Here is a 13507-nt window from a genome sequence, read left to right as displayed (position 1 = left end):
GTGAAATATTTAGCTCCATTTTCCCATCAGTGAATAGCTGGAAAATAACTCCGCTGACGGGGGCTGGTGATTGTTTACATCTGACTGCAATCTTTGGTGAATCATCTTTCATAAGTGCTGTGGGGAAAAAATTATTTATTTTTTTCTGTCATCTGAACTGCAGCTGGAAATACCTCAGCTGGAAAAAAACTTTTCTTGTGCTAGAACTGACTTCATCATGTTTTGTTCCGTTGCCTTGTTTCAACTTTTCCCATTGTAATGCTGTATTTAGCAGATTCCCATCTACACCGGTGTCTCCTGTTATCGTTGCATCCAAGACCGGTTGCGTGCCATGATGGGTAGGCTTTGGGGGGGGTCCAATGAAGCATCCTCTCCAGCTCCTTCTCCCTTTTTTCCTTGAAAAACGACTAAAGGTCTCAGGCTCATCCGAATGCAGAGACGTTTCTCTCGCTCTTTTATCTCAAATTTCTTCTCAAGACAGGAAAACCACTTCTGCCTGGCTCTGAATAATAACGGAGAGCACGGAGAGCCTCGCTGATATCAAAGCGTTCGGGGTGTAAGCACAGCTCAGTGTGAATAAGGCGATCATAATTCATCCCTCCGACATCAGATGCTTTCCTGTAATTTTTAATTCTTTATGTATTCACATGGGCCTAATCTGTACCTTCAAAAGCAACGAGGAGTTTGCCCTTGGCTTCAGGGCGAGGAGGTGCCCAGGCATTCCTACACGGGCTGTTTGAAACTCAGTTCTAGAGGTCTTAATTTTTCTATTTTTTTTAAATAGTTTCTTCTCGCTGCTTTTGTGTGTTAGAGGGCTATTCCCTCTGGTACCAAACTTAATGCAGGGGAATGTAATAAACTAAAAGCAAATTAACTGTGTTATTCCAAATTCTCTGAGCTCGTACAATCAGTCTTGTAATTTTCAAAGGACGCAGTAGAAAACTTGCAAGACTAATAATCATAATTATTATGAATAATGAATCCTGAGATTATTACACAATAAAAACACGCCCTCCCATGCTGTGTCTTACTGTTCAATTATTTAAAGCTCCCTGACAATTATAAACTCCCTTTAAGTCTGTCTCCTTGTATGATGAGGAGCTGTAACCCCAGCCACAGCAGCTTTTTTATCATTTCAGTTCAAAATAAAACTGCATTTAATATTTCAAAAAGATTTTTTTCTTTAGTCCTCCATATTTTTTTTTCTAAGAAATACTGTGGGTTTTTTTTTGATTGTTTTTTGCAAACGTTATCAAGGAGAAAAAGCAAGCAACATTTCAAACCGAAGTGCTGTGATTATGTTCTCCCAGGAACAGAGCTGGGGGAAGAGGATTGTGTCGCCTTCTTAAAAAAAAATAAAAAAATTAACTGTACTAGAAAACTGAATTATATATTAATATTTGTCAATTTGATAAGAATTCTGTTGATTCAGCTTAAAGCACCAAACGGCAAACTTCTCTAACTCAGCGTGGTAGAGCTGCTCAGCTTCCCAGCATTTGTCAACCCTGTCCAGGCATTGCAGGTATCTCAGGGTTTTCTTCAATTTTCCCAATTTCCCCATTTTTTTATTTTTATTTTTTTTGAGAGCCAGGGGTGCAGCAGGACCAAATTTCTTGCGGAAATTTTTTCTGCAAGAATTCATGACTTTAACCCAAAGAATTTCCTCTGAATGCCCCGTGTGGCTATTCAGTAGAATTATTTCCAGATCAAATTTTAGCTCCCGTGTAAAGCAAATAGCTTCAAAATGATTTTTTTTTCCCCTGTACCGAGTAAAATATTTCTCCCGTTCGATCCCCCGTATCCTTCCCCTCACCAAATGCTGGTGGGTGGTTCTCTGCTGAGAAATTGCGATCTAATAGGTGAGGAGAAGGTTGGAAATTACAGGTGATTGAAGAGGGAATTAGAATGGTAGAAAGCCAGCAATTTTTAAGATGCTACTGTAACTACCACCATTATGTCTAATTCTTTTTAAGTCTATGGCAAAGTAGATAATGTTAACAAAACTATTAGTATCACTGCACACGGCTATAAATATCCTGTTGTCTCAGAGTAACCGCTCTTCTAGCAGGGCATGGTGAGTTTCATTAATGTACAGATTAGTTCTGCTGCTTGCTTGCTTTTATCTATAAACTCAATATTATAGAGAAAACGTATCTGAAGAAATATGTGTTTGTGTTTTTTTTTTTTTCTTCAGTGCTTTCTACTCTGATAATGGTCTCGGAATTAGTATTCAACCCATCCGATTGCTGCTTTTCCGCCTGGCTTAGGTGGGGAGATGGTTTTTAGGAAGGACACAACCCTGCCATCTCCGACTTTGATTCCTGTGACCTGCCACCGAGCTTTCTAATGGGTTTATTAGAGGTTGTAGGTACGAATTCTCTGGTTGGGAATCCTCTTAATTAGTAATTTTCTTTGGAGCGATTGCTCTGGGGGCGATGTAGCTGATGAAGCCTGCTTTCCTACAGACTTGCATCCTTCACGTTCATGCCTTGGACCTGCAATAATCCCCACTGGGGTCCTTTCCTGACCCCTCATTCCCTAAATTTCATGCCCCACCATGAAGAAATGCAGTAATAGCCATCAATTGTCTGCCCCCAGAGCAGAGGCAACTATGTGAGCACATTTTGGGTACTTGATGCAAGGCTGACGTTGGCCAAACCCGTACGTAAGGCAGAAGAGAGTCACTGAATTCCCTTTGAAGCCTGGGACACCACATCCAGGCATTGACTTTGATTAAATGCTCAATATTTCATTTTTTTTGAGCTCCATAATCTCGTCTGGATTTCGGTTAGAATTGGCCAAAAGATGACGGATGCCACAGAGGCTTTAAAGGACAGGCAGATAGCATGGCTGTTGTTTTCTTTCCTTAAAAATATAAAATGGTAAAAACTGCCATGGAAGATGGTCTCGCACAGGCTTTGATCTAGGACTGAAAACCTTGGTTGCAGGAGTACGGAAATTGCTCCTAAAGCCCTAAATCGATGGATAAATTGAGTTCAGTCCATACTCAGGACCAGTTAGGGTCAGTGTTCATCTCTGCAGTGTAGCAGCCGCTGCAAGTTCACTTCTCAAGGCCGATGGACCGCGGAAGGCAGATGACAAGAAGCCCTTTGGTGTTTTGCCTTCCTGGTATCCATCTGTCCTTTGAGTCCTGGTTGGGTCCCCTCGCCAGGACACCGACTGCTTTGGTGGCTGTTACATGCTGGAGCACAGCAGTGCTGGCACCTCTGCGGGGCTGTCCTTCTGTCCTCCTCCCTCTGCCTGTCTCCTGCTATGTGCATTGCATCAGTGTGGCCTTTTGGGGAAAGAAATGCTGGATCTGGTGCCTTAGACGTGCCTTTAACAGAGAGGATGCTTTGGGTAAGCATAAGCCAGGAGCAGGACTTTTTATTTTCTTTTTCTTTTTTTTTTTTCACATTTATAGTAAAGCTGTTTTGCTATGAATAATTTCCGATGGAAATGGAATTATTTTCTGGCTCCCTCTTCCCCCCAACACAACAGACCTCACCCTTCCCATCTCCCCTCAGCCCTGCTCGTAGCTCTGGAAACCGTAGGAAATTTCTGTGCGAGGAGAAAGAGCAGGTGGTGCTTTTGGCCCCAAAACTTCAGGGTTGTGAGGCACACCGTTAGCTCTTTCGACCTGGTGTGGGCTGATCCAGATTATTTAAAATCTCGCTTTCTGCATTCCAGGAAACATGCAGTCAGACGTTTCTCTCATCTTTGGAAATGGGCACCTATAAGCCAGGCAAAAAGGGTTTGTTACACAGCCGTTTTTCTTCTTTTTCCATCACCGCCTTGGGCTATCTGATTGAAATTCAGATGGTTTTGGTGCAGGTCAGAGCTGGCTCCCTTTCAGACAAATACTGTCTCAATGAAGACCAAAGATGAACTAACGAGTGAGTTATCTTAGTTTTCGCCTAGCCAGGAGGTGGCAGAGGCCAATTTTTGCAGCTCACAGAATCCCAGGCTGGTCCCGATGACCTCAGGTTTGCTAATTGCTCTGGGAATGGGCTTGTTGCCTTGAAACTGTTCCCATCGTGTACCAGCAAGGACGCTCACTTGGATTTTTTGGAGCTCGCAAGCTGCCAGCAACCACGACATGATGCCACGGTTTTGCTGCCGGTGGAGGTGCGTCAATTGGGAAGACTACTTGTGGGGATTTTAGAGAAGTTCTTCAGAGAAGAAGCTCTTTCCTCTTGTGCTCATTACCAGAAAATACGAACTGCTGCACAACCGTGTAGGCACTTAGCTTATAATTCTTCACTTCTCAGATGAGGAGGAAAGGTGCAGAAAGTCTCGCCTTGAAAGCATCCCCATTAGCTATGCGTGGCTGCCCCCCAAATTCATGCTAGTGTCATTAGTTTTGATAAATAATCCACAGAGCAAATAAGGAAACATATGCCGCCTTCTGCTAAACCTTTGAGTAACACTGAGAGCTGAATAACGATAATAAAAATTAGGAATTATAAAAGGCTAATGTGCCTGGTGGAAGCCTGAGCTACAGAAAATGGCTAATTTATTGTATCATGTTTGAGAAAAATTAGGTTCCTAGGAATCCAAAACATAAGAACTGAAATACAGAGCAAGTACCTCGGTTAGCCAAATTAAGGGAAATGCTACAGAGAAAAAAAGCAATGCCGAAGCAGTTTGTTGCTTTATTTTTTGTAGGATTCTTAGCTCTGAATCTTGCCTTGGAATTATTATTATTAAATCAGTTATAAAGTACCTCCTTGCCACATGGGACCTGTTTGGTCCCATTTTTTATTTTTTTTCTGAAAGCAAAGGGTTTGGCCCAAATATTGAAGGCATCAGCAGATGTTTAAATCCTGCCATCAGCCTGGGCTGGGTTTGGTGAGGGGCTTCCATCCCTGGAAGAGCAGCCAGGCGTGTGCTGAAGCTTCAAGTGACTTGACATCAAAACTTCAAGTCTTGTGTCCATCCATCAGCAAAGCCTTATGGAATGGGGTAGGTCAGTGTAGTTCAGAGATCTTTCTTATAAGCTTACATAAAATTTGACTGAAGACCTTGAAGGTCTCGTTGGTCATAATGTTGGACTTGGATGGCCACGTGCCTCTGTGAAGAAAACTTGGGCTAAACGAGAGATTTAGAGATGGGGCTTGAAGGTCGACAACTCAAGGTGTGAGTACGTAGTCTGCCTCCATGGAAAGTCTCCAAAATCAGAGTACGCAAACTTCAAATTCAGCAGCACATTATGGTCCACCAGGAGGTGCTCCATGCTCACACAAAATTGGGGTGCAATTTTGGCCCAGGGGGGCAATTTTGGCTCAAATATAATTAAAGTTATGCCACCTTCCTTTGAAAATGGCAAGATATTTCAAAATGGAAGATCAGAAAGCTATACCAGAACACTTCCTAAAAGAAGTGCTTCTTTCTCAAAATGACTGAAATGTTCTCGTGCTTTCAAAGTTCTCCCCTTTTCATTTTTGGTCTTCAGCTAAAAGTATTATTCAACTTTATGTTGAATTGCTCAGGGCTCGGTTTTAAAGCCAGTTAAACTTTTGCCAAAATAAATAAAAAAAATAGCCGACCTTCGAGCCTTTGGCCCAGTCCTTCCTAGAAATAACCACTGCAGCGCTGAGTTCACTTGCAAAAATAATGAACACGCTCCTAGTCCCTTGCTGCATGTTGAGTACCATAGATGATGGCTCCATTTATGTTTGCCGTTTAGCACCGTCGGTATTTGACCACGAAATGCCTTCCGAGTCCCTCGGCTGCCTTAAAACCCTTTGCTTTCTTTCTGCTTTTTCTGTGGGCGGCAGCTATCGTTCGGTGGCTCGGAGACTAGATGAACTGACCAGCGGCTCCTGGGGGAGCGTTCGCGGGTGATTGAATTGCTTGCAATCAACAGCCCCCCCCCTCGTTTTTCCCGGTGACTAATTGGTGATGACAGATGTCACCCGCACCGTGATGCCCTCGCGGCACCCAGGGGGAGAGCAACAGAACAACCGAGCTGATCCCAGCCCTGGATTTTTAAAATATTTATTATATTTGTGCACAGTGTCAGTTAGTTAATAAGATCTGTTGACTACGTAAGCAGCCATTAAGACTGATTTTTTTGACTTTTTTTTTTTTTCTTGTGCACGTGAATAGCAGTTTTATAGTCTGTAAGAGGAAAGGAGTTTCATTCCCATGGAAGAAGAGGATCCTGAGGATCTTCAGCACATCCCTACTCAATCTCATCTCATTAAAAGCTCCCTTCTGTAGCACTGACAAACCTGATGTGAGTGAAATTCCGGTAGGTCTAGGATGTATGAGCAATGGGCTTGCGCTGTGTGCTGTTGTTGGCGGAATTTACCCCAAAGCTTTGTAAAGGGCAGTGAAATGGGGGTTGTATGTCAGAGAGGAGTTGGTAGCATCCTCCTCTAACGTCCCCAGCTCTCCCCTTGCCCTCACGTAGTGTCAGGGGCACGGGGAGGCTTCCAACACGATTATAGGATGCAATTCTCGACGTCTCCTAAGCCTCTAACTATTTTCCATTTTCAACACGCTGCTTCGAAAGCGCTGCTGGGCTGATCCTGGGAGATGCTGAGTCAGGAGAGAGCTCCCCTTACAGCACCACCCGGCGTTGTTGACACCCATGAACCTCGGTGATTTATAGCGAGGTTCGTAATGTCATAAAAGAGGCATAATAAAAATTAGTACCGCATGACTTGCTTTGAAGAACATCGTTACGGCACCGAGCGATAATGAAGAGCTGCGTGAGAAGCCAGAAGGGAGGAAGTTTGTATGGCAGCGAGGACAGATCTTTTAGTTGGGAAATCAGCATCACTGCAGATGGGCTGAAAATTTTGAAGCATATGCTGATGTACCCTGACGCTCCGGCATGTGCTCGGAGTCGTTGGTAAAACCCAACGTGTGTGAACAAATCCAACGGAGATGCGTGCGGTCACGTACGAGCTGGGCAAACGCGAGCTCTGCCTGCTTTTGGAGGATAGATTTATACACAGAGCCCGAAGAAATGCTGCTGAATGCGATGCTTTGAAACCGTGTTGCATGGTTAATCAGTTGAATGAAAACTGGAAAGGCCAAATTTTGTAAATGGTCCCTAGAAAGGTAATAGAGGAGTTGTTTGTGCGGAAAAGAGCGTTTTGTTTGGCCGTAAGTAATGAGCGACCGGTAACGTGTCCGATCTGATAGATATTTGAGACAGCAAATTATACCTCTTGCACATCTCCCTAAAGGTCATCTGATTCAACGCCTGCTTTTCTCCCGGCTGTTAGACGCAAGATCAAAATTTAATTACTTAATGGGCAGGCCAAAACACGGGGACTCATCGCAGTTCGCGTTTCTCTGCTTCACCGCTTCGTGATTTAGTTGGTTAATCTGGGGTGATGAGAGCCCCCAGATCCATGTCCCATGGCTTTCCCAGGGAACATCCTCCCTATAGAGGTTAGCACTGGGATTTAGATGTGATCATACATATGAAATGGCAATTTTTCCTTGCCTTCCCCTCTCAGATCCTGGTTGCTGTCCTAACCCACCGGGGGTTGCGTTGATGTTGAGTTCATCCAGATCAATCTCCCTGGGATAAAATGGTGCAAAACTCTGTCTCCTCTCATCTGCAGCTCTGGGTGCAGCCTCTTTAATTAGAAACAATTAGTGATGTGTTACCAATTTAATACAAATTCCTGTTTGTCTGGTGACTGGTGCAAAGGAAAATTAGGCAACTCATGCTCTACAGCCACGATTGCTGTTTTTGTTTAGAGTCGTTCTATTTCTTTCCTTGATGTAAATGAATATTGATTTTTTTTTTTTTTTTTTTTGGAGGAAGAAGAGAAATTAAGAACTGGTTTTAATCCCAGCTGTGGCTCAGGAACCGCCTCAGAGGCTTTGTCCAGAAATTGTCGTCAGCCCCTAAACTTCCGCAGCTGCCTGCACTGACGTGATTTAATGGCGCGGCCCCATTAAAATAAACGGGCATATTCTGGAAAGTGAAATGGGAACAATTCTTTCCCAAGTGTCTGTGTTCTAAAAGATGATGACTCTCCCCAAATTGGTATCTATTACAGATCTTCTTATGTAAGCCAATTTCAGTGGAAGAACGCCTCACTTTTTCTGTTCCTAGGTGTTACATCCACAGCATCTCTGTGGTTACAGATACTCCTGCAGGGAGGTTTTTCTCAGACATAACTTACAACTTCCATAGAGAAAACCGTGAAAGATGGGTCAGAGAGGTGCTGGAAAAAAAATAATGAATTCCCTCAGTGCAAGAGTGCCACAAAAGATTATATTGACTGGGCTGTACTGAGCACCACTAGACCATAAGGACAGGTTTGATGTTATTTGTGACATTAAAATTCCCCGTAAATAACTTTTCCATTCAATACTGAGGATGAAAAGAGTTTTATGTTCTTACACTTGCAATTCATGCTGTATGAATAACCGCCTTAAAGTGCTAAACACAAGGAAGCTGTTGGGAGGAGACTTGAATTAGTCCGAAAGTTTATATTTTTGCATGAATAAAACATCTCGCTGCCCTGAAATGAAGTGCTTAACATAAAACATGAACGTTCCATTTATGCTTAAATGCATTCAGCAAAAATGTTGTCTTTTTAAATGGAAATAAATATATGTATATAAACCCTTCATATCTGTATTGAAAATAGCAAACCGATGAATTGAAAAAGCTGTTAGAAAGCATGACAGATATTTTGATGTAGCCTCTTTGGCTGAAAACTTCCATTGGATGTCTTGAAAAGTCGTATTTTGGCACCAGGGTACGTGGCCTGTTTAAGGAAAGTGTGATTTGCAGCAGGAAGTTGAAGGGTTTAAGTGCGGTAGGTTTCTCGCTTTTCCTGAAAAAAATATCGAGTTTCAAATCTTACCAACAAGCTCTAATTGACAGCGTTTTAAAAGTATGGATAGCCTATAGTGCGTGTTCTTATTTTAGCATACTGCAAGTGTTAAATCAGTGGCAAGTGACTGCAAAAGTCTTGGCTTAGCTAAGGTTGCAATTAAAAAAAAAATTGCTAAATGGATAGCGTCATGAGAATTAACCACTTGCTGTGAGGTATAGGCAGATCCTATACATAGCTCAGCTTGCTAATCTCTCTGTGTATTAATTTATGATCTGAAAAATGATTATATTTGTTAAGGCAGGGGTGTGGCAATATGGCATATGTGTAACAGGCTCCAATTTTGGATGTGAATTAAACATGAGTAATTAAAAGCATGCAAATTTTAATTGCTTTAAGAGCAGAAAAGTCAAATTCACTTTAAGTAGTTCAGGACTTGGTCCTCGGTGCAGATTACCAGGATAATTTTTAGATCAAAGTCGTAATTGGCAGCTGAAAAACAAGACCAACAGTTTCTGAACACACAGCCACTTTTCAGCTTATTTTTCTTCTGAAACAATTGTTTTTCTCTTTTTTTCTTTCAATTTGGTAGTTTTGCAAGAGAGGCAAACAAGTCTTTTTGGTACAGAGATATAAAAACTAGGCTGAGGTCTGGGATGTAGCACTACATAAAGGTCCCAGAAGCACTGCACTGAAATCATTTATTTATTTTATTTATTTATTCGTTCATTCATTCATTCATTCATTCTTGGATTTATAGGATTTGCACCCATGTCTCTCTTACCAGGAGAAGCTCGTGAATAAACTCACATCACCTATTCCCACCTTTGCTTGGCAGTAATGACGTTACATCTTTTGATACCAAATCCATTGTGGGATATGATTTCAAAGCTTTTTGCCATTCATTCATCATCTCTTCTTGTGTATCCCCCAAAAGCTTTTGCTGGTCTCTAAAGACACCATTTTAAGGGGAGAAGGATGCTTCTGCCAGGACGTCTCCCTACCTGTGTGCAGACGTGTCCACGTCTATTTAAAACCAAAAACTGTGAAAGCGTGTTTTATAATTGATCTCTTTTCAACACTAAAAGCTGTAAGCAAGAACCTCCATTTCTACAGTCTCTAAAAATGTTTGCTTTTTCAAGATGCTACCAGTAGGACCCAGTGCAAGCATGCATCCTACTGGCAAAGTAATAATAAGGTCACAATACTCACAGCCGATTCTGGATTAAAAATAGTGGGAGATTTGGTTCATAATTTGAGATGCTTCATGTGGCTTCGTAAAGGAAACATGGAAATCAGAGCCTATTGGGCTATATTCAGGCCTTCTCTGTAGGTTCTTGAGTCATTTGCACCTGTGGAAAATGAATGGGAGCTGTCTGATTTCGTGCTCGCTTTGTACAGAGATAGGTGATTGTTCACACTGCCATGAGAGCAGAGAGAGATGTACCTCATAAGGAGTTAATTCAAACCACATCAGGCTAAAATCAGCCCCTGTCAAACTCAGATGTAGATGGTTTAAGCAGTGGTGGATTGATCTTGTGTAGTCACATGAAAGACTGAAGGATTTCAGATATTGCTTGCTGAGATAATTCCAGGTTATATGTCTTCCTATATTGTACAATATATGTTTACTATTCACTGCTAGCAATGATAAAAGGGAAATTGCTTTTGTCAGTGATAGCTCTACAGAGTTTACTGAAAGCCAAAGTAAAATAAGTACTCGGTGGGCTAGAGCTATAGTCCCAATCTTGCTGCTTTTCCCCTAATTTTTTTCCTACTATTTAAACGGGCACCTGGCAGGTCAGCCACCACAGCATCCATGTGCATGAGGTGGTTATGGATTCACCTCCAGATTTAAGATATTTATTCAGAAGTTTTAAAGGTAGATGCCTTTTCATGGTTTGAGTAGCTTTTTAGGCTCCATCATCTCCCCGTTTTCTACCGGGGGAGCTTAGACACCCATCATGTGTAGAGTCACCGAAATGTCAAGACTTGGGCTGATTGTAGCTCAAGTTTCTGAACGCCAAACCACCTTTGGTGGAAGAGACTTTGGTGAAAGACTGCTGTGCTTTGCCACGAGGATGGCTCCTCGATGGAGGAATTGCATACTGGGGTGGTTTGTAGGGGAACTTGGGGGTTTCTACAAGGTCTTAGATGCCAAAATTGCTAATAACAGGGCAGTTTTCTGAATCTAAGCACAAAAATTCCACCGAAAAAGCCTTGCAGGTTTCTCTGTATCTTTTTTTTTCCCCAGATCTTGCCCTTGATACTTCTCTAGAGATGTTTACCCAACACAGCTCATTAGAAGCCAATGCGCTTCCAAGACACGAGTCAACATACGGAACAGACCAGAAGCCCAAATCTCCTCGCTCTGACCGTGCAGCGAAGTAGTTGTGTCTCTTTCTCCTATAAATGTACACAGATTATACTTTAGTCTTGTGTTTGCACATTATTTAGAGCAGTGGCCCATGACTAAGGACACTAAACACAATCTCAGTGCAAATAATGGATCGCAACTTCGCAGCCAAAAGAGCTGAGGCTAGGGCTTAATACTTTCTTTCAACACCTCATTACTCTGGAAATGCCCCTGGGAAATTTCTTAATTCCCTCCGGTTTGGGATTGATCTCCATAAGTAAGGGGTAATAATATTTGTTATTAATAATAACGGTATTAATTGCTCTTAAAAAAACAATTTAGGGACAGTATAAGGAAACGCTGTGCCGGTATTTAGTGAGCGTCGTGCTTTTCACAGAAAGCTATTCTTCATAAGCTGTTTAGGTAATAAACCACCGTTAATGATCTCACAGTAGATTAATGCTACTAATAGAGTTTACAGTATCTGCATGGGTGTTGGTCCAAAATAGGCTTGTAATAATGGAAAAAAAATGCTTTTGGTTTGATACCAATGATGAAAATTTGGTTGGCCGGCTTTCATGTGGACTTGGTGGGCAACAACCAAACCCTTAAATGCTCCAAAAGGTGCTCTTCTAAAAATGAATTCTACTGCTTGAGCCTGCAGTTTATTCATTTCTGGATTTTGCTTGTAGACAGAACACTTTTCTAGGTAAAAAAATGTTTCTTTCCTTCTTGCTTTATCCCACTTCGATGCGATTACCTAATAAATCGGGTGCTGAAACACCCTACTTAGTTTCTGCTTTTCCCAGACCAAAGGTTTGGAGGCTTGAGGCTTTGAGCGGCCAGTTATTGCATGTTTATGAGGTTAAATACTTATGCTGCTTGGGGCGTACAAGACAAGAGCACTGAAATAGGAGCGAAGCAATGAATATATCAGACGCTGTGATCACACGGACAAGAAATAATTTTCAAGTATCCTGAGGAAGTAGCTGACTTGAGTTTTCCATGTTGCTGTTTGGTTGAGGATGCCGTGTCTTAAGGTGTGATTTTACTGTTAGTTTTTTTTTTTTTTTTTCTTTTTCCCTCTTTCTTTCATCCCTTCTTATTTATTCACACTTATTCCGTGCCACCTTGGCCCTTTGTTTCGTGCCACCTCAGCCGTGCCCTCCACGGCGCCTCCCGCCAGCCCCGCCACCTCCGTGCCACCGGCCTCTCTGACTGTGTCCTCTCCTTCCCCTCCAGCTGTCCTAAGCTCCAGTGTCCTCCCCTCTGCCCCCCGAGATGTGGTCCCTGTCTTGGTCTCCAGCCGATTTGTCCGTCTCAGCTGGCGCCCGCCCGCCGAAGCCCGAGGCAGCATCCAGGCGTACACAGTCTTCTTCTCCAGGGAAGGCATCAACAGGTAGGTGTCCTCTTGCAGCCCAGGGGACTGTCCCTCGTTGAGGACAGCCCCTGAGCTCCTTACCATTGTCTTGCAAAAGATTCTTAACCTTGTGTTCTTCCCTCTGTCTGCGTGTGGAAACGAAACAAATCGAACCCAATGTTTTGAGGCCGGCGGTGCCTTTTGTTGCGGTCTATTTTTGTAGACGACACGTCAACGTTTATATAACAAGACTTGTCGTCTTGCTACGAGGGACTGTTTTGGATGACAGTGATGTCCATGGATCCTACCCCTCCGGCTATCACTCGGCCATCTAAAATAAAGCATTGTTAGCTCCATGTTTTACCTTTCATCTTCCCCCGAAGCCACGGGCTCAAGTGTTGTTTGCATCCCCAGCGGAGGCGAATTTGTTGAGCCCTAATCAACTCGAGAGGAGGATGCTTTTAGAGCACTGCAAGGTCTCAAAAACAGTTGGGGAGAGGACAATGAAGATTTTAACATGATTGTGAGTGCAGCAGGCCAGCCTGGGCTGTTCCGGCCACGGCTGATTGCTGCCCAGCAGATAGCTCTTTTGGTATAACGGCACTAGAGATTATTTGCTCTTTTTCCTGAATCCTCATGATATATGCTCATGTCACACTCGAACAGGTAATGCGTAGTTACTTGGGTTTTATTTTCCGTACAAAAATTATTTGATGCCTGAGAAGAACCTTGTGCTTTTCCCTTCCTGTGCAATCACTCCGAAGAACTCGCTTCGAGTATCCCATCCTTTATTTCACTGCTGGCTGGCGACTGGTACTTGTGTGTGTAAAGCTGAGGATGCTCAGCTGTCCCTGTGTCCCTCCCAGTTTGGGTACCAAACGAGGATTCACGTGGCAGCATCAATTATTTTGTACAACTGGGTCCTAATATTTGTCTGTACCCATCAGTGCTGGTCACAGTGGGATAGGACGTGTG

General features: G+C 42.9%; 1 protein-coding gene across 1 annotated transcript in view; it reads left to right on the top strand.

The window, feature by feature from the left end:
* Positions 1–13507, top strand: part of DCC (DCC netrin 1 receptor) — a 360844-nt gene that overhangs the window by 219219 nt on the left and 128118 nt on the right. The window contains exon 8 of the mRNA XM_032206156.1: positions 12415–12571. Within this exon, the coding sequence (XP_032062047.1) occupies positions 12415–12571 (157 nt within the window). The remainder of the gene's footprint in view (positions 1–12414; positions 12572–13507) is intronic.

The sequence above is a fragment of the Aythya fuligula genome, chromosome Z (genome assembly GCF_009819795.1).
Source record: "Aythya fuligula isolate bAytFul2 chromosome Z, bAytFul2.pri, whole genome shotgun sequence".
NCBI lineage: Eukaryota > Metazoa > Chordata > Aves > Anseriformes > Anatidae > Aythya > Aythya fuligula.
The sequence above is the reverse complement of the archived record's forward strand: the minus strand, read 5'-3'. Positions and strand labels throughout refer to the sequence as shown.